This window comes from Pelobates fuscus, chromosome 3 (genome assembly GCF_036172605.1).
Source record: "Pelobates fuscus isolate aPelFus1 chromosome 3, aPelFus1.pri, whole genome shotgun sequence".
Taxonomy (NCBI): Eukaryota; Metazoa; Chordata; class Amphibia; order Anura; family Pelobatidae; genus Pelobates; species Pelobates fuscus.
Window position 1 is genome coordinate 6,723,813 of NC_086319.1, and position 22,285 is coordinate 6,746,097.

Sequence of the window (22,285 nt, forward strand, 5' to 3'; positions counted from 1 at the left end):
TAATGTATAGACTGTCCACCTCACACCTAAAGTAATGTATAGACTATCCACCTCACACCTAAACTAATGTATAGACTGTCTACCTCACACCTAAAGTAATGTATAGACTGTCCACCTCACACCTAAACTAATATATAGACTGTCCACCTCACACCTAAAGTAATGTATAGACTGTCCACCTCACACCTAAAGTAATGTATAAACTGTCCACCTCACACCTAAAGTAATGTATAGACTGTCCACCTCACACCTAAAGTAATGTATAGACTGTCCACCTCACACCTAAAGTAATGTATAGACTGTCCACCTTACACCTAAAGTAATGTATAGACTATCCACCTCACACCTAAAGTAATGTATAGACTATCCACCTCACACCTAAAGTAATGTACAGACTATCCACCTCACACCTAAAGTAATGTATAGACTGTCCACCTCACACATAAAGTAATGTATATACTGTCCACCTCACACCTAAAGTAATGTACAGACTATCCACCTCACACCTAAAGTAATGTATGAATTGTCCACTTCACACCTAAAGTAATGTATAGACTATCCACCTCACACCTAAAGTAATGTATAGACTGTCCACCTCACACCTAAAGTAATGTATAGACTATCCACCTCACACCTAAAGTAATGTACAGACTATCCACCTCACACCTAAAGTAATGTATAGACTGTCTACCTCAGGTGTAGTGTAGACCTATTACTTTAGGTGTTAGGTGGACTAACTTGTTACACAATGCAAGTATCAGTGTGACACACACCATGGAGACAAGGTGGGTGGTGAAGGAGGAGCGAAGCTATCTAGATGCCCATTAAGGGACTCATGGTAACCCACACTCTGTCATTGCATACTCTTTCCTTCAAGATCCAAATTAACTTGCTGACTCTTACAAAGCCCTCAACAATTCCGCACCTCATACATTTTCTCTTTAATTATCAGATACACCCCTTCTCATTCCCTGCTCTCTGCAAGTGACCTTCCCAAATCCTCTGTTTGTCATTATATCACTAATTCTCATCTACAGCATTTATCAAGGGCCGCACCGTTCTTATGGAATTCTCTTCCTCGTCCTATAAAACCTCTTGTGTCTGTCAGAATTACTTTAGTCAGTAGTGATGTCCCGAACGGTTCGCTGGCGAATAGGTCCTGGCGAACATCGCATGTTCGCGTTCGCCACGGATTGGGAACATATGCGATGTTCGGTCCGCCCCCTATTCGTCATCATTGAGTAAACTTTGACCCTGTACCTCACAGTCAGCAGACACATTCCAGCCAATCAGCAGCAGACCCTCCCTCCCAGACCCTCCGACCTTCTAGACAGCATACAATTTAGATTAATTCTGAAGCTGCATTCTTTTTTTATTTTTTTTGTATTTTTTTTTTTTTTGTGTGTTTGTGTTTATTATACATTATCCTCCCCATAGCCAGTAACCTGTGTTTATTATAAATTATCCCCCATAGCCAGTAACCTGTGTTTATTATACATTATCCTCCCATAGCCAGTAACCTGAGTGTAATATAGAGATACTGTGTGTAATATAGAGATACTGAGTGTAATATAGAGATACTGTGTGTAATACAGAGATACTGAGTGTAATACAGGGATACAGTGTGTAATACAGGGATACAGTGTGTAATACAGGGATACAGTGTGTAATACAGAGATACTGAGTGTAATACAGGGATACTGTGTGTAATAGAGAGATACTGAGTGTAATAGAGAGATACAGTGTGTAATACAGGGATACAGTGTGTAATACAGAGATACAGTGTGTAATACAGGGATACAGTGTGTAATACAGGGATACAGTGTGTAATACAGAGATACTGTGTATAATACAAGGACTATTGGAGAGGGGCAGTAAATGTAATATAATATAATTAAGGGAGGAAGACATGGAGAGGGGGGCAGTAAATGTAATATAATATAATTAAGGGAGGAAGACATGGATAGGGACATGGCACTAAAATACTGTGTCCACTCCGGGCAGCAGCCAGCTGACCCGTGTGAGTCAGGCTGGGGCTGCCGGGAGCGGACAAGGGGGAGATATGTGGCGGGACATCGCCAATAAGTGCCATGTCCCCTGAGTATTCAGAGGTTTGGTTTTATATTTTGTGTCTCCAATATGTACTGTGCGTTTCAGGGCCTGCCAGGGCACAGTGTCACACCAGTGCAACTCATATCTGGTGTAACAGTAGTGTACATTTAAAAAAAAAAAATACAGGGGGCTTGTTGTCACCTTTCGGGGACCCTTGGTGTTGTACGTGGCTGGGTGGAGGAAGAGACCTTCAATGACATCAGTTAGGACAAGGAACGGGACATGGCTAAAACGGGAAAGAGTCCCTGTGGGTTTTAAAATTCGCCTGCCTATTGAAGTCTATGGCGGTTCGCCCGGTTCGCCTGTTCGCAAACATTTGCGGAAATTCGCGTTCGGCGTTTGCGAACCGAAAATTTTATGTTCGCAACATCACTATTAGTCAGTCATTTACTGGTTAATACATTGTATAATTGTAAGTGTTGGAGAGAATGTTAGCACTATCTAAATGGTAACATGATAATAAATTTAAAGTAGGTTGCATGTTAATGAAGAGATAGAGATTACCAGAAAACATGATCTCATGATTGGGGATTTTTTTTATATCATAATCTAAATTTCAATGCAGACCAATGCCCCTAACACATGGATCAGTGAGCTTTTAGTGCATGAACTGAGAATCTGGAACCCCCCTTAACGCCACCCAGATTTCCCCCATTACTAGAAATCCCTCCCTTGTTACCTTACATTTCATGGTAACACCGAATCTCGTACGTACCGTCCTGACCTCGAGCCAACGGTTAGCGGCAGAGAGGAATAAATAAGCCAGGTTATTGGTGTCCGTCAGCTCCAGCATGCGTTGTCTGAATCGAGTTTCGTGCCTGGAGATTAGAAAATGTAAATGCACTTCAGACCATGTCGGCCACAGGAAAAGGGCCACGAGGGCATCAAATATATCAGCAAATCCATATCTACTTCACACACAGTCCTGTGAAATCATCGGAGTAAATCTCTGGGACCCAATATGTGACCCTCCGATACATGTGACCTATTTATCAAAATCTCTTTAAACCTACAGCCCATAACACATGTCAAGATACTGATGGCTCGGCTCAAAGAATCTTAATTTTACTTATGAATTAATGATTAACAGGCTCTGGAAGCCACCATTCAGACAACAGCGGTTTGTGATGGATGACATTATTAGACCTGGGGCAAACGTTAGATGTCTTTTTATGTAAAAACTTTAACGGACTTCACATTCTACTAGGGGTAACTAGCATTAGTACTAAATAAATAAGTCTTTATATGCAAAATCATCATAAAAACATTTTGTCTAATTAAAATGAAAGATACATTTAACGGTTTAGATTTAACTTTATTTAATGACATGTCACACAGCGAACGTGACAAGCGACCTGCATTTTCTCAGCTTCACTGTAAAATCAAATTCACAATATAAATCCTTTAACTGCGCCAGCGAGATAAGGAATGAAACAAGACAATGAACAGTTACCACGGCAGCGACAAAATATTAGCCACATTAAATTAACCATGAAAATATCCAAAAATAAAGCCTATTTTTCTTGTAACCTAACAGGTTGGTGTGAGTAGATTCCATAACATAATGACAATCCTCAATAGGTTAACTATAAACCATAAATGACAGATTATTACTCTATATTGACCAGAATATAATCTGAAAGAAATCATATTTTCACTTCCTCCTACCTTCCTTCATTAAATGGAAGGTGGTAGGAGGTAAAAAGACTATGAAAGAGCCGTAGAACGATACAGTGGAAACCACCATTTGTAGCAATATGTCAGAGAAACTCAATGTGGTGGGACATACCTAATTTCATGTGTTTTACTTTTATCCGTTCGGGAGTTCTGGGATACGAATGCTCTGCATTTGACTCCGAACGAGGACCACCTCGGTATCCCATTAGAAAATTAGCAGAGGTAACCAGTCAGGTTACCCTGGGTCTATAACGACTAGGACTGTATGGTCCTGGGATACTTACTTGAAGGCGCGTATAGTTGTGAGTCCCTCCGCGGTCTCAGAGAAGTGACATAATAACGGAAGCTGCGTGTTGTCATCCATTTCCTGGAGGTCTCTGTGTTACAGAGGAAGTAGAAAGGGAAAGCATCATTGGGGTATCCACTAAAGTGTGACTTGTTGGCGATTGAAAGGGGTTTCCAATTTTATAAAAATTTTACCTTAAAACACGTCTGACTAGGAGAATTATTACTTATACACCCATAAATAGAAAACATGCTTTCTTATTTCTTATTTCTTTACGTTTTTATACCACCTGGGTGTTTGGTTATATAACTCTGACACCTAGTACTGCTTTCAATATTCCGCTTACTCTAAAATAAAATGTCTGGGAATTAATATATAAAACATATACTAAATATAAAGCATTTCACTCAGTATGCACCTACATGGCTGATAAAATTGAAAATGAAGATATTGTAGTGGTTGTGGCAGACTGCTTGGTACCCCAACTTGGTACCTCAGCCAATCACGCTTCCTAGTTATCACCGAGTACCATAAGCACTTCGCAGAGACACCATAAGCACTTCTAGCCCCTAGCAAATAGCAGGATTTAGTGGGTTATTTAAACCCAAACCTGCAGTTGTTCAGTGCCCTGTCGTGGTTTCCATCCTGTTGGTTATCCAAGAGTGCGTTCCTGATTCTGATTATTGTTTTTTTAGATCTGATCTTGACTTGGCTTCCTGTATTTCTGGTATCCCTGACCGTAAGGCTTTGTTCTTTCCGTATTTGTTGCTTTCTGTATTCCTGACCTCGGCTCGTGACTGTTTATTCTATGACGTTAATTCCAGCCATTCTAAGGCCCGATAATACGTTATTACTGTTTGTATTTGTTACGTGTATTACTTAATTCTGTGTGTTGTGCCACTGGTTCGTCCTGACAGTCCTAGCTTACAACCCCAGTTCCTCTTTAAAGCTTGGACTCCAGCAGAGCTATTCTGTAGGGTGTGGGAAATCACACAGAAGTGGCCTGGAACTCTGAGCTCACATCTGCCATATGTCCTGCTTGCCTCTCAGATAGTAAGTCTTATGATATGGTAAAGATCAAGCCTTCCAGAAACAGGAAACCCTTGATTCACCCCCATATCCAAGAGAGACATTTACTTAACCCAATTATCCCCCAGGCACTAGAGTTACAGATCACAAAACATGAACTATTAAATAAACATCCCACACATATAAGAACCCTACTAATAAACCAGGGAAATAACACAAACATAGTCTTTTCACATTCTTTTTACACGGGCCATAAGTAGGCATGACACTCAGTGACCGTGTTTCGTCACAGTGGTTTTTAAGGTACCGTGCTGACTCTATTCACATAGATATATTTTGGCGGTCTATTGTAAGAGTCTTGAAAAGGCTGCGGGGGGGGAGGGGTGGGGAAAGGGACAACTGAGCCAATAAAACAGGTTAAGATTTAGCTGCCTCGATGGAAACGGGTACGCTAGAGGTGGCAGCATCATATTAAACACATTAAACCATGAAGCTGATCTGGCTTCCTTCATCATGATGGACTTACTTGGAGGCAACTCTAAAATATTTCTGGATAAAGTGAAACGCTATACCCAGAGGAAGCAGTGCGGCCAGGAACGGAGGTGCAGCCACGGAGATCACGCCAATAGCTGAGAGGCACAGTAACGTGGACCTGGTGAGAGACTCCACGGTGGGTGGAATGTGCTAACATGGAATAAAGGCAGGAGATGTTACATTGTAACAAGAAGTAAAAAGAAACCAACTACATTGATCGTCCCCGGGACATACTAAAAGGAACGACAAGAGAATTGCCACCCCCCATTTTAATGTCTGTGGACATTCACCCATGTTCTCCCACAGACCGCAGCAATTCTCATTTAATCTGACCTCGGAACACTGTACTTGGGGACTCTCACAGTAATTATTATTGGCATCTGTTTGACGCTTTTCATTCTTTCCACTAATATCTTTGGCGATCCCTTTTGAATGCACCACTCCCACCATGCATTGTACACTGTATAAAATGTTCTGATTGTTTTTGGGTCTTCTAGAACGAAACTAAAGGAACTTACAAAGTAAAAGTCCTTGTCTCTTTTGCAGATACTATGTAAAGTTACATAAACAGGTGTGTTAGCTTTTAAATAAAATAACCAGATGTTATTGAGTTTGTTTGTACGGTTCTGAGGTCCGTAAACTCCAAGAGAATGCCGAGTGGCACTGAACAGAATTATTATATCTAATTACAGACAGAATACACCCCTGAGCCCCAATCTCTTACCTGGTCTATAATATTAGTGTCAGCAGAAAATCGATTTAAAATCAGACCAAGGGGAGTCGTATCAAAAAATCTATTAGAAGGGATATAGAAAAAGGTTTAAATTCACCAGGAAGTCAGACATCTGATTGCACCAGCAGCTTCTCCTGAATGGGAAGCTAAAAATATGAAAAATTAATTTTACGTCTTTACGTCTCAGTTGGGATTTAGACAGGTCAGACGCAGCAAAATAAACGGGCAGAAACAGATAATTGCTGAATGTTATTATATCAGTAATGGTGGGCTCAGTTTCTATAGAGAGTGGGTGCTAATATTTACCGAATTGGTGCCAGAATTATCTTCTTCAGGAGGTTATCGTGCAGGTTGGTGGCAGCCGTGACGCCCATCCACTCTACCGTTAAGGAGGTTATGAGACACAAAATGATCCCCAAGGCGCTGAGTATGCTGAAACCGGCCACATTGTATGCGCGCTGTGTCTAGGAATATCATCATTATATATTACACCCCTAGAAATATCACTATATATTAAACCCCTAGTAATATCACAATATATTAAACCCCTAGAAATATCATTATATATTAAACCCCTAGTAATATCCCTATATATTAAACCCCTAGTAATATCACTATATATTAAACCCCTAGAAATATCACAATATATTAAACCCCTAGAAATATCATTATATATTAAACCCCTAGTAATATCCCTATATATTAAACCCCTAGAAATATCATATATTAGATCCCTAGTAATATAATTATATATTAAACCCCTAGTAATATCATTATATATTAAACCCCTAGTAATATCACTATATATTAAACATCTAGTAATATCACTATATATTAAACCCCTAGTAATATCACTATATATTAAACCCCTAGTAATATCACTATATATTAAACCCCTAGAAATATCATATATTCGATCCCTAGTAATATCATTATATATTAAACCCCTAGTAATATCACTATATATTAAACCCCTAGAAATATCATTATATATTAAACCCCTAGTAATATCATTATATATTAAACCCCTAGAAATATCATATATTAGATCCGTAGTAATATCATTATATATTAAACCCCTAGTAATATAATTATATATTAAACCCCTAGTAATATCACTATATATTAAACCCCTAGTAATATCACTATATATTAAACCCCTAAAAATATCACTATATATTAAACCCCTAGAAATATCACTATATATTAAACCCCTAGTAATATAATTATATATTAAACCCCTAGTAATATCACTATATATTAAACCCCTAGTAATATCATTATATATTAAACCCCTAGTAATATCATTATATATTAAACCCCTAGTAATATCATTATATATTAAACCCCTAGAAATATCATATATTAGATCCATAGTAATATCATTATATATTAAACCCCTAGTAATATAATTATATATTAAACCCCTAGTAATATCACTATATATTAAACCCCTAGTAATATCACTATATATTAAACCCCTAGTAATATCATTATATATTAGATCCCTAGTAATATCACTATATATTAAACCCCTAGTAATATCACTATATATTAAACCCCTAGTAATATCATTATATATTAGATCCCTAGTAATATCATTATATATTAAACCCCTAGTAATATCATTATATATTAAACCCCTAGAAATATCATTATATATTAAACCCCTAGAAATCTCACTATATATTAAACCCCTAGTAATATCACTATATATTAAACCCCTAGTAATATCATTATATATTAGATCCCTAGTAATATCACTATATATTAAACCCCTAGTAATATCATTATATATTAAACCCCTAGTAATATCACTATATATTAAACCTCTAGTAATATCAATATATATTAAACCCCTAGTAATATCACTATATATTAAACCCCTAGTAATATCACTATATATTAAACCCCTAGTTATATCATTATATATTAAACCCCTAGTAATATCACTATATATTAAACCCCTAGTAATATCATTATATATTAAACCCCTAGTAATATCATTATATATTAAACCCCTAGTTATATCATTATATATTAAACCCCTAGAAATATCATTATATATTAGATCCCTAGTAATATCACTATATATTAAACCCCTAGAAATATCATTATATATTAAACCCCTAGAAATATCATTATATATTAAACCCCTAGTAATATCATTATATATTAAACCCCTAGAAATATCATATATTAGATCCATAGTAATATCATTATATATTAAACCCCTAGTAATATAATTATATATTAAACCCCTAGTAATATCACTATATATTAAACCCCTAGTAATATCACTATATATTAAACCCCTAGTAATATCATTATATATTAGATCCCTAGTAATATCACTATATATTAAACCCCTAGTAATATCACTATATATTAAACCCCTAGTAATATCATTATATATTAGATCCCTAGTAATATCACTATATATTAAACCCCTAGTAATATCACTATATATTAAACCCCTAGTAATATCATTATATATTAGATCCCTAGTAATATCATTATATATTAAACCCCTAGTAATATCATTATATATTAAACCCCTAGTAATATCACTATATATTAAACCCCTAGTAATATCATTATATATTAAACCCCTAGTAATATCATTATATATTAAACCCCTAGTTATATCATTATATATTAAACCCCTAGAAATATCATTATATATTAGATCCCTAGTAATATCACTATATATTAGATCCCTAGTAATATCATTATATATTAAACCCCTAGTAATATCATTATATATTAAACCCCTAGAAATATCATATATTAGATCCATAGTAATATCATTATATATTAAACCCCTAGTAATATAATTATATATTAAACCCCTAGTAATATCACTATATATTAAACCCCTAGTAATATCACTATATATTAAACCCCTAGTAATATCATTATATATTAGATCCCTAGTAATATCACTATATATTAAACCCCTAGTAATATCACTATATATTAAACCCCTAGTAATATCATTATATATTAGATCCCTAGTAATATCATTATATATTAAACCCCTAGTAATATCATTATATATTAAACCCCTAGTAATATCACTATATATTAAACCCCTAGTAATATCATTATATATTAAACCCCTAGTTATATCATTATATATTAAACCCCTAGAAATATCATTATATATTAGATCCCTAGTAATATCACTATATATTAAACCCCTAGAAATATCATTATATATTAAACCCCTAGTAATATCATTATATATTAAACCCCTAGAAATATCATATATTAGATCCATAGTAATATCATTATATATTAAACCCCTAGTAATATAATTATATATTAAACCCCTAGTAATATCACTATATATTAAACCCCTAGTAATATCACTATATATTAAACCCCTAGTAATATCATTATATATTAGATCCCTAGTAATATCCCTATATATTAAACCCCTAGTAATATCACTATATATTAAACCCCTAGTAATATCATTATATATTAGATCCCTAGTAATATCATTATATATTAAACCCCTAGTAATATCATTATATATTAAACCCCTAGTAATATCACTATATATTAAACCCCTAGTAATATCATTATATATTAGATCCCTAGTAATATCACTATATATTAAACCCTAGTAATATCATTATATATTAGATCCCTAGTAATATCATTATATATTAAACCCCTAGTAATCTCACTATATATTAAACCCCTAGTAATATCACTATATATTAAACCCCTAGTAATATCATTATATATTAGATCCCTAGTAATATCACTATATATTAAACCCCTAGTAATATCACTATATATTAAACCCCTAGTAATATCACTATATATTAAACCCCTAGTAATATCATTATATATTAGATCCCTAGTAATATCATTATATATTAAACCCCTAGTAATATCATTATATATTAAACCCCTAGTAATATCACTATATATTAAACCCCTAGTAATATCATTATATATTAAACCCCTAGTTATATCATTATATATTAAACCCCTAGAAATATCATTATATATTAGATCCCTAGTAATATCATTATATATTAGATCCCTAGTAATATCATTATATATTAAACCCCTAGTAATATCATTATATATTAAACCCCTAGAAATATCATATATTAGATCCATAGTAATATCATTATATATTAAACCCCTAGTAATATCACTATATATTAAACCCCTAGTAATATCACTATATATTAAACCCCTAGTAATATAATTATATATTAGATCCCTAGTAATATCATTATATATTAAACCCCTAGTAATATAATTATATATTAAACCCCTAGTAATATCACTATATATTAAACCCCTAGTAATATCACTATATATTAAACCCCTAGTAATATCATTATATATTAAACCCCTAGTAATATCATTATATATTAGATCCCTAGTTATATCACTATATATTAAACCCCTAGTAATATCATTATATATTAAACCTCTAGTAATATCACTATATATTAAACCCCTAGTAATATCACTATATATTAAACCCCTAGTTATATCATTATATATTAAACCCCTAGTAATATCACTATATATTAAACCCCTAGTAATATCACTATATATTAAACCCCTAGTAATATCACTATATATTAAACCCCTAGTAATATCACTATATATTAAACCCCTAGTAATATCACTATATATTAAACCCCTAGTAATATCACTATATATTAAACCCCTAGTTATATCATTATATATTAAACCCCTAGTAATATCACTATATATTAAACCCCTAGTTATATCATTATATATTAAACCCCTAGTAATATCATTATATATTAAACCCCTAGTAATATCATTATATATTAAACCCCTAGTAATATCATTATATATTAAACCCCTAGTTATATCATTATATATTAAACCCCAAGAAATATCATTATATATTAGATCCCTAGTAATATCACTGTATATTAAACCCCTAGAAATATAATTATATATTAAACCCCTAGTAATATTACTATATATTAAACCCCTAATAATATCACTATATATTAAACCCCTAGAAATATAATTATATATTAAACCCCTAGTAATATTACTATATATTAAACCCCTAGTAATATCACTATATATTAAACCCCTAGAAATTTCATTATATATTAAACCCCTAGTAATATCATTATATATTAGATCCCTAGTAATATCATTATATATTAAACCCCTAGTAATATAATTATATATTAAACCCCTAGTAATATCACTATATATTAAACCCCTAGTAATATCACTATATATTAAACCCCTAGTAATATCATTATATATTAAACCCCTAGTAATATCACTATATATTAAACCCCTAGTAATATCACTATATATTAAACCCCTAGTTATATCATTATATATTAAACCCCTAGTAATATCACTATATATTAAACCCCTAGTAATATCACTATATATTAAACCCCTAGTAATATCACTATATATTAAACCCCTAGTAATATCACTATATATTAAACCCCTAGTTATATCATTATATATTAAACCCCTAGTAATATCACTATATATTAAACCCCTAGTTATATCATTATATATTAAACCCCTAGTAATATCATTATATATTAAACCCCTAGTAATATCATTATATATTAAACCCCTAGTAATATCATTATATATTAAACCCCTAGTTATATCATTATATATTAAACCCCTAGTTATATCATTATATATTAAACCCCTAGTTATATCATTATATATTAAACCCCTAGAAATATCACTGTATATTAAACCCCTAGAAATATAATTATATATTAGATCCCTAGTAATATCACTGTATATTAAACCCCTAGAAATATAATTATATATTAAACCCCTAGTAATATTACTATATATTAAACCCCTAATAATATCACTATATATTAAACCCCTAGAAATATAATTATATATTAAACCCCTAGTAATATTACTATATATTAAACCCCTAGTAATATCACTATATATTAAACCCCTAGAAATTTCATTATATATTAAACCCCTAGTAATATCACTATATATTAAACCCCTAGTAATATCATTATATATTAAACCCCTAGTAATATCACTATATATTAAACCCCTAGTTATATCATTATATATTAAACCCCTAGTAATATCACTATATATTAAACCCCTAGTAATATCACTATATAACTATATATTGAACACCTAGAAATATCATTATATTAAACACCTGCTAATATTATACATTAAACCCTTAGAAATAACATTTTATATTCACCCCTAGAAATATCATTATTATCATGTTCGTTACAAAATATTTGTTTTTACATACATTAGTTAACTGAGTAATCTTAGCAATCATGTCTGCATTTAATTACACAAACACATTTAGTTTTCATTTTAGCTGAATATTGGTATGTTTAATTTGGCGTGAAATGCGTTGTCAAGCCTACTGGCATGCCTTGTGTTCTGAGAGATAAACATTCCATAGAACAAACACATGCAAAACAAACTGTCAGCCCACAAGCACATTATTACCCCACTGGTGACATTCGTTGATGTCCACAGAACCAACCAGTAATCGATCCCCACAATAACCGAGTGTTTCAAAAGCTTCGAGATGATCATCAGAAAGAGCAGAAGATACCCTCCAGATGTCAGATATTTCCAGCACGTCCGCCACGGCATGTTTGTCCTCTGCCTCATTGCTACGGACATATTGTCCTCTTCATCTTCCTCCTCTTCCTCCTCTGAACAGAACAGACATGGGGTGTCATAATGTCATGTTAAATCTAATGATAGACACTGCAGGATATGAGGGAAACCACTAGACGTGGCAGAAACCACTGGATGTGAGGGAAACCACTGGATGTGAGGGAAACCACTGGATGTGAGGGAAACCACTGGATGTGAGGGAAACCACTGGATGTGAGGGAAACCACTGGACGTGGCAAAAACCACTGGATGTGAGGGAAACCACTGGATGTGAGGGAAACCACTGGACATGAGAGAAAACCAGTGGATGTGAGGGAAAACCACTGGACAGGAGGGAAAACCACTGGATGTGAGGGAAAACCAGTGGAGTGGCAGAAAACCACTGGACATGAGAAAACCAGTGGAGTGGCGGAAACAAAAATATGAGAAACTAAACCATGTTTTTTTGTTTTTTTTCCTTGTCATTTGTAATGGGTGCCATCGCTGTGCCTTGTCTGAACTGGATTACGATATCATTTGCAAAATATTTATATTAATTTAATAGAAAACTGATATTATAAAAAGCTGCTTTATTAAACCGGGTAAATTCCAGGGACAGAAACGGACAGTTCCCCTTTAGCAGCTATGGATTGTTTACACTAAAATAGAAACTGAATCCGTTTTCATCCGGTTCCAAACACAGAGCTGATCCATTTTATTCTATTTATTTCCTGCATATTAGAGTGATAGTGAAAACCAATTATCCCTTCAATATGTCAGATTAATGAAATGTAATATACAATGTGACCACCTTCACGGTTAGTCTAAATACCGGATTTCCTTTCAAACAGACCATGTGATCTGCAGTCAATGCTTTATGTGTTGTGGGGCATGATGGGAGATGGACATTCTGTACAGATGGTTCACCTTCTTCTTCATCCTCAATTTGTGCTTTAGCTTCTCGGGAGTACATCGCTCTGCGCAGGGTTTGCCTCTCCATCGTAGCCTGATCAGCATCCGTATCCTGTGCCAACAATGCATATTATTCAAAGAGTACGAGGTGGCTATGGTAGACACTGGACTAGGGGTGCTGGGAATGGCAGATAAAAGACTAGGGATGATAGGATTGGCAGTTACATGAAGCTAGGAGTGGGAGGAAATGGCAGGAAGGTGACTATGAGCCCTTTAAATAGGTCACATCATACAGTTATTAGTTACCAGAACAATACATTTTACATTATGTTATCTGCTTAGAGATTTTTGATCATTTACCAAATTGCTAGTAAATATTTCATTAAATAGACAATGTGGACACCACAACCACTACAGCTCAATGCAGTGTTTCACGGGCATATAGCTGGTCCTGCAAGGTCAGGAGTATAAACGCTGCCTATTCAGAGGGAAGACCACCTCTAGTGGTTGTCAATCAGTCACTCTGACAGCCACGAGATGGACTTCCTGGACGAGGTCTCACATACTTTCAGCATCTTAGCATTTAACGCTGAACGATGCATTGATTTAATTCTTTATGTGGAGATGCTGACTGATGCAGCAAGCTGAATTGCTGCGCATGCACACTTGCCTCTCAATTTTACTCTCAGGATTGAGGGAGAAATGGTGACTGCAGGGAGACCAGGGTGCTCGGGAGGGGGCATTCATTTTAATGGTGCAGAGAATACATGCTTGCATGTAACGCCTCCGTGTTCCTTTAAACATTTTGTGAATATGAAGACATTGTGCTAATTATACATTGTTATTGTTTTATTGCCATGTATCTCAATGCCATGCTATGTTTGTACAAACAGAATTTGTTCCCAAACAATATGTCCATACAAACAACAAAACCCCAAAGTATGTCCTCCTGACACGGCTGCAAGCAGGGAACACATTATTATTCTAGAGAAAACTCATTTTTTGCTTTGTTAGGGTCTAATTTCCGTCTTATATTTTTTTATTATTCACATTGTATGCAGGAAGTTGTTATAATATATTCCCAACCAGCACCACTGTCAGACAGCAGAAACGTCCTGGTAAATAAATGTCACTAAACATTATCTCTCACAATCTCCCCAGCAGTGTCAACCTTACTAAGAACAGATCGAGGATTATTGCTTCAAACCGCAAATCTAACCTCCTGTAGCGTTCCTGGAATATCTACGGACACTTATTGTTCTGGAATATTCCAGCTCTCTGCGGTGTCATTCCCTGTTACAGTCTATAAACATTTCAGACACACGTAACAAAAGGAATCGTCTAACACTCCTTATTAGGGGGCTCGGACAGCCAAAGAGGTTTTTAGAAAAAAGCTTGCTGTTACCCGACCCAATGAAACAATAATATGTGGAGAGTTAAGAGTGTGCTCGGCTTAGCCGTTACCTTCTCCAGCTCCTGATCCTGGCGATTCATTAACGTTTTCCAGTGCTCGTACAGTTCATTATCATTGTTCTGAATGTCCTTTAATGTCCCCTCTCTCAGCACAGTCCCATCTTTCATAGCAATGATCTAAAACACAAAAAGACACGAAGCATGGCGGGTGACATGTTTGTCTCTGAGAAAAAGGGTGTTTCACCAACTCAGGAATGTGGATAATCTACAAAGAAATAGAAAATCACAGCCCAGAATGGAGACATTGGAAAAATAAATGGTCAAGCTCGTCAATTTCTCCACTTCAGCCACTTGCAATAATTATTTTGTCATTTTTTACAATAACCTCTATGAATAGTTCCTAGAATGTACGATATTGGTAATACAAAGGATTTCCAGAAACTTAAAGGGACACTATAGTCACCAGAACAACTACAGCTTATTGTATAGTACACAGCTTATTGTATAGTGCACAGCTTATTGTATAGTGCACAGCTTGTATAGTATACAGCTTATTGTATAGTGCACAGCTTATTGTATAGTACACAGCTTATTGTATAGTGCACAGCTTATTGTATAGTACACAGCTTATTGTATAGTGCACAGCTTATTGTATAGTACACAGCTTATTGTATAGTGCACAGCTTATTGTATAGTATACAGCTTATTGTATAGTACACAGCTTATTGTATAGTGCACAGCTTATTGTATAGTACACAGCTTATTGTATAGTATACAGCTTATTGTATAGTATACAGCTTATTGTATAGTGCACAGCTTATTGTATAGTACACAGCTTATTGTATAGTACACAGCTTATTGTATAGTGCACAGCTTATTGTATAGTATACAGCTTATTGTATAGTGCACAGCTTATTGTATAGTATACAGCTTATTGTACAGTACACAGCTTATTGTATAGTACACAGCTTATTGTATAGTACACAGCTTATTGTATAGTGCACAGCTTATTGTATAGTACACAGCTTATTGTATAGTGCACAGCTTATTGTATAGTACACAGCTTATTGTATAGTGCACAGCTTATTGTATAGTATACATCTTATTGTATAGTGCACAGCTTATTGTATAGTATACAGCTTATTGTATAGTATACAGCTTATTGTATAGTGCACAGCTTATTGTATAGTATACAGCTTATTGTATAGTGCACAGCTTATTGTATAGTATACATCTTATTGTATAGTGCACAGCTTATTGTATAGTATACAGCTTATTGTATAGTACACAGCTTATTGTATAGTGCACAGCTTATTGTATAGTATACAGCTTATTGTATAGTGCACAGCTTATTGTATAGTGCACAGCTTATTGTATAGTATACAGCTTATTGTATAGTGCACAGCTTATTGTATAGTATACATCTTATTGTATAGTGCACAGCTTATTGTATAGTGCACAGCTTATTGTATAGTATACAGCTTATTGTATAGTGCACAGCTTATTGTATTGTGCACAGCTTATTGTATAGTATACAGCTTATTGTATTTGTTTTGGTGAGTAGAATCATTCCCTTCAGGCTTTTTGCTATAAACTTGTTTTTTTCAGAGAAAATTCAGTGTTTACATTGTCTCTTAGGGATACATCCACTGGCCACTCCTCAGATGGCTGCTAGAGATGCTTCCTGGGGCAGTGCTGCACAGTGTGACTGACATTTGGTGTCTCCACCCTTTGCATGCAGACACTGAATTTTCCTCATAGAGAGAGTCATTGATTCAATCCATCTCTATGAGGAGATACTGATTGTCCAAGCTGGCATTTGGACCAATCCCTGCCCCGCCCCCTTGCCAATTTCAGCCAATCCAATGCTTTCTGTATGTAAAAGCATTGGATTGACTAAAAACCATAAATTCTGATGATCTCAGCAAAGAGGTGGGTTGGCGATAAAAATAAGAAAGCTGTAACCCTTTGTAAGGGGGGGGGGGGCAAGCCACCTAAATGGTGGTTTGTGTTCCCTGACCCTATATTGTTCCTTTAAGGTGTGAGCAATGTGTGTTTAGAATGGAGTTCATTTACTGATACACGGCACAGGATTCAGGAAAGTAAATACAATGAATTGATTGGAATAGATCTTAAATATTATTAAATTGCTTGATTCCTGTCTATTCCGTTAGATATTCCCTGACCATAGAGTAGGGCAACCCGCTGTATCCTGCGCGGCGATGACAAACGCCATTAAAAGAGGCCCTGCAGCCGCAGTGATACAGACTGTGCAGTTACAATGTATCAATCGTGTCAGTCAGTCAGTGGGAGCTTGGTTAATGGATCACATTAAATATTATTATAAGGGATGTGTGTATCATTCGTAATGCCAACATATCAGTAAAGAACTCCCTGGTTAATTAAATCCCTGAATTCCCTCCCTCTCCACATCAGCTGCCATCTAGCCCTCTTTGGTCAGAGTCATCACTTATACGACCAAAGAAAAGACTGTGCATGAACTAGGAGCGAGGGCATGATCACAAATCCTGATGGAATGCACATAACCACGAATCGTAAAAGCACTCTGCATGAAGCTTCATTTAAATGCACTCGGCCTTTGGTCGTGTAAGTGAGGCTTCCACAAGAGGGCTTGAAATGAGCGCCCCCACTGCGTCAAGGTAAACCAGGAGATACACTACAGAGAGGTATTTACTTAAATATAGGGAATACAAAACAATACACACAGATGGCATAATACAAGGAATAGTTTAAATTCTAATAACAAAAATTGATAAAAGTTTTCCTTTAAACACCGTGTCTACAAAAATTAGGACGTCTACCTGGCACCGCTATTTTGTCTATTTATTCCCATATTTGGATTTTAATCTTCGACTGATCGCTGTCTGTAGAGAACAGAACAGCAATGAGTTCCTTATTCTAAACAAGGTGATTAAACCACTTATTACATTTCTAAGATGTTTGCCCCAAATCTTTACTTTCTGACGCAGCTCTGCCCCTGGAAACCACAACTCACTGACCTTTAATCTCATCTTCCACTAAAACAGGTTTTTATTGAATGTTAAGCCAAGTTTATTTCTAATTCAAACAACGACATAAAATATTAAAAGACAAAACTGTCTAAGATGATGGAAAGTTTCCAAATCATAAAACTCAACTATTCTCTGTCGGAAAAAGTGCACAGAGGCACAGATGGAACTAATCAAGGGTTTTACTGCCCTTTCAGGCAAAGCCAAATTATAATTAAAAAAAAAAGGACTATAGACTGCCGATTAAATACAGAAAAAAATAACTTGCGTTATGTTTTATCAAAACTCTTCGTCAATGCCCATTTGGAGTAAACATAATTTGCTCCACTTCTCTAATGGCATAAAATGTATATAAAAGAAATTGTGAGATAGTCTGTATGGCTCGGCATTGAAACACTAACAGAGCCTCCCTTTTATGGAATGGCTAATGCAGCCGGCAGAATCCTTCTCCAAGGATATATCATACATGTTTTGAGCTGTGAATTCTGACGATTGTGTTTTTGGGTTGTTTTTTTAGTATTTTGCCATTCTATGACATTGGGACATTTTTAATGTCAATTTAAGAACACTCTATTCTTTATCAATTTGCCGCAGTGGCTTTAATGCTTTTGCCAAATGGTCGAAGCCTCTCACCCAGTCCGCGTGAGGAAGGTATTGCAATTTATGTGTCACTAGAATCACTGTCCGCTTATCATCTCGAAGAAACTTTAAAATCCCTTCTTGCATTAGATGATCGCTTAGATGTATATCGAGAGCGGAGAAAGGGTCATCCTAAAGAAGAAGTAAAGATATGAGAAATTATTATCACTGACAGGTGGAAAATACAGAACATTTATTGCAAGATTTAAATCTAGATTGCAAGCTCATGTGAGCAAGGAAATCAACAACTTCTGTATACGTGTTATTAAACCAACGTTTCATTTTAAACACTATTTTCTTGTATGTCCAGTGACTCTGTACCTATCGTATCTCTGTATAGCGGTTTGCCATACACCCCAAAACTGTAGCCAATTGTGCTCGTTATCAGAATGCTGCTATGCGCCCCTCCCCCCCCCCTTGTGTTAGAAAATATACAAGTCTCACCCTGAGCCTGCGCACTGCGCTGTGTGATTGGCCTTAGCAGGAGATAGCGACGCTGTATACGATGTATTAACCCGGGATATTAGCAGGAGATAGCGACGCTGTATACAATGTATTAACCCGGGATATTAGCAGGAGATAGCGACACTGTATACAATGTATTAACCTGGGATATTAGCAGGAGATAGCGACGCTGTATACAATGTATTAACCTGGGATATTAGCAGGAGATACCGACGCTGTATACAATGTATTAACCTGGGATATTAGCAGGAGATAGCGACACTGTATACAATGTATTAACCTGGGATATAAGCAGGAGATAGCGACGCTGTATACAATGTATTAACCCGGGATATTAGCAGGAGATAGCGACGCTGTATACAATGTATTAACCCGGGATATTAGCAGGAGATAGCGACGCTGTATACAATGTATTAACCCGGGATATTAGCAGGAGATTGCGACGCTGTATACAATGTATTAACCTGGGATATTAGCAGGAGATAGCGACGCTGTATACAGTGTATTAACCCGGGATATTAGCAGGAGATAGCGACGCTGTATACAATGTATTAACCCGGGATATTAGCAGGAGATAGCGACGCTGTATACAATGTATTAACCCGGGATATTAGCAGGAGATCGCGACGCTGTATACAATGTATTAACCCGGGATATTAGCAGGAGATAGCGACGCTGTATACAATGTATTAACCCGGGATATTAGCAGGAGATAGCGATGCTGTATACAATGTATGAACCCGGGATATTAGCAGGAGATCGCGACGCTGTATACAGTGTATTAACCCGGGATATTAGCAGCAGACAATTAGAATTTCATGTGTAGTGGCTGAGAGTGTTGTGTGTAGAGAAGGCTGACAGTTGTATGTGAGGGGGAGGCAATGTCTGCACGTGTGTGCTGGTTGAGTGTGGTGTGCCGTGGCTGAATTTTTTTTGTGTGAAGAGCCTATTGCCCTGGGCAACCTTAACACAGGAGTCACTAGCCACTATTTAGTTACTGGCTTCCAGTACCGGCAGTTACCTCCGTGTCTCTACTCTGAGCATGTTATCATTAATAAACTGCAACTCCCTGACTGACAGGAATTTCAACAAGTAGAGGCTGGTCGACAAACAGTGTAATCAAACCTGAAGTGTTTATTAACTAGACAGGAAATTGGAGGGGAATAAAAAAACAACATTTTAAACATGTCCCCATATTGTCCTCTGTGTGTTTTCAGTTTGGTTTTCAATTGACCTCAGTGAACTGTTTAGTGAATGAGCGACTCTGACTCTTATGCTGTTTTATCACATTTTTCATTCCTTTTCTCGTATTCACAGTAACATGGGTCGTAGTGAAATAAAAAACATGGACGAAAATGTCTGATTTGGAAAAATGACCCAATTAGCTCATTTTGTCTGGATTTTACAATTCATTTTTTTTTATTAATTACCATATTGCATCTTATCTAAATAGCTATACACGTTTAAACAGATCCTAATTCCATCAAGGTTAATATAGTTATAAAAAGGCGAAATCTCTCACCAGGAATACAATATTGGTGTTCTGATAGAGAGCGCGCGCCACACATATCCTCTGACGTTGGCCTCCACTTAAATTAATTCCCTAATAAATACAAAAGATACAAGTGCGGTGAGTCAGAACAGACAAAATAAACTATCCAAGATAAGAGAAAGGAACACAAGGACTGCAGCTGATAATACGTTCCTAACTCTGCTTGATATTTCTTTTCTGAAATTCCTGACGATCATTCAGCTTTGGATACTAACAAGATATACCTCATTATTTAGTCCTTCCATTGTTATTGATTCACCCACCAGCAATGGATCTCTATTTGATTTCATGTGTCATTCATTTAGACATTAGACCCCTTGCTCTGCTAATTCTTAGGGGTTTTTAACGCCTTAAAATCAGCGTGTTCTGTAACGGGACGTCCGATCCCAAGAGAAATAAGCAGAAAGAGGCTATTTTTATCTGAATTAATATCTTAAGAAAATTGATGGCAAGACACTCTGGGATTTACTGAAACACAGATAGAATTCAGAATTACAGATAAACATTTAGACTTTATGAAGGAATTATTTCCTTTGTAAAATATTAATCTAAGATTTGTGTACAGTGAGACGTCTTCCTACTTTATCATTCATTTTTAGCTCATTGTTACTTTTAACACAGAGTTCAGTTTCCCTCTTTCCCTCTGAGACAATACATTCCTGCAGACATTATCTGATACATTATATATTACTGTCTGATACATTATATACGTGTTCCTGTCTGATACATTATATATTACTGTCTGATACATTATATACGTGTTCCTGTCTGATACATTATATACGTGTTACTGTCTGATACATTATATACGTGTTACTGTCTGATAGATGATATATATATATATTACTGTCTTATACATTATATACGTGTTACTGTCTGATAGATGATATATATATATATATTACTGTCTGATACATTATATACGTGTTACTGTCTGATGGATGATATATATATATATATAACCAATTGAAAATCAGGTTTATTGTCAAAATTAACAGACATTAAGCTGTTTGCAATTAACAAATCAAACAAAAGCAACTGAAATAGCTCAACACAACGAATGCTTTAAATGATTTCCCCAAATTGAACTGAAAATGCAACTTTTAATGACTTCATGGCAAGCATCTTTAGTATTTAGTAGAGCGCCCTTTTGCTGTTATGACCTGCTGCAAACGGAATTTAAGCACATGGAGCAGGGCCCTCCACACCCTCTGTTCCTGTGCGTCCAGTTGTCTGGTTAC

The 22,285-nt window shown here is 35.5% G+C and overlaps 1 protein-coding gene across 7 annotated transcripts in view; it reads right to left on the bottom strand.

The window, feature by feature from the left end:
- Positions 1-22,285, bottom strand: part of ABCC9 (ATP binding cassette subfamily C member 9) — a 176,238-nt gene that overhangs the window by 49,144 nt on the left and 104,809 nt on the right. For all 7 annotated transcript variants that reach the window (XM_063446650.1, XM_063446653.1, XM_063446652.1 and 4 more), the window contains 10 exons: positions 21,015-21,095; positions 19,022-19,159; positions 15,411-15,536; positions 13,962-14,058; positions 12,879-13,090; positions 6,678-6,835; positions 6,363-6,432; positions 5,631-5,788; positions 4,074-4,166; positions 2,828-2,930 (listed from right to left, as the gene is read on the bottom strand). In XM_063446650.1, coding sequence (XP_063302720.1) covers positions 2,828-2,930; positions 4,074-4,166; positions 5,631-5,788; positions 6,363-6,432; positions 6,678-6,835; positions 12,879-13,090; positions 13,962-14,058; positions 15,411-15,536; positions 19,022-19,159; positions 21,015-21,095 — 1,236 coding nt within the window. The remainder of the gene's footprint in view (positions 1-2,827; positions 2,931-4,073; positions 4,167-5,630; positions 5,789-6,362; positions 6,433-6,677; positions 6,836-12,878; positions 13,091-13,961; positions 14,059-15,410; positions 15,537-19,021; positions 19,160-21,014; positions 21,096-22,285) is intronic.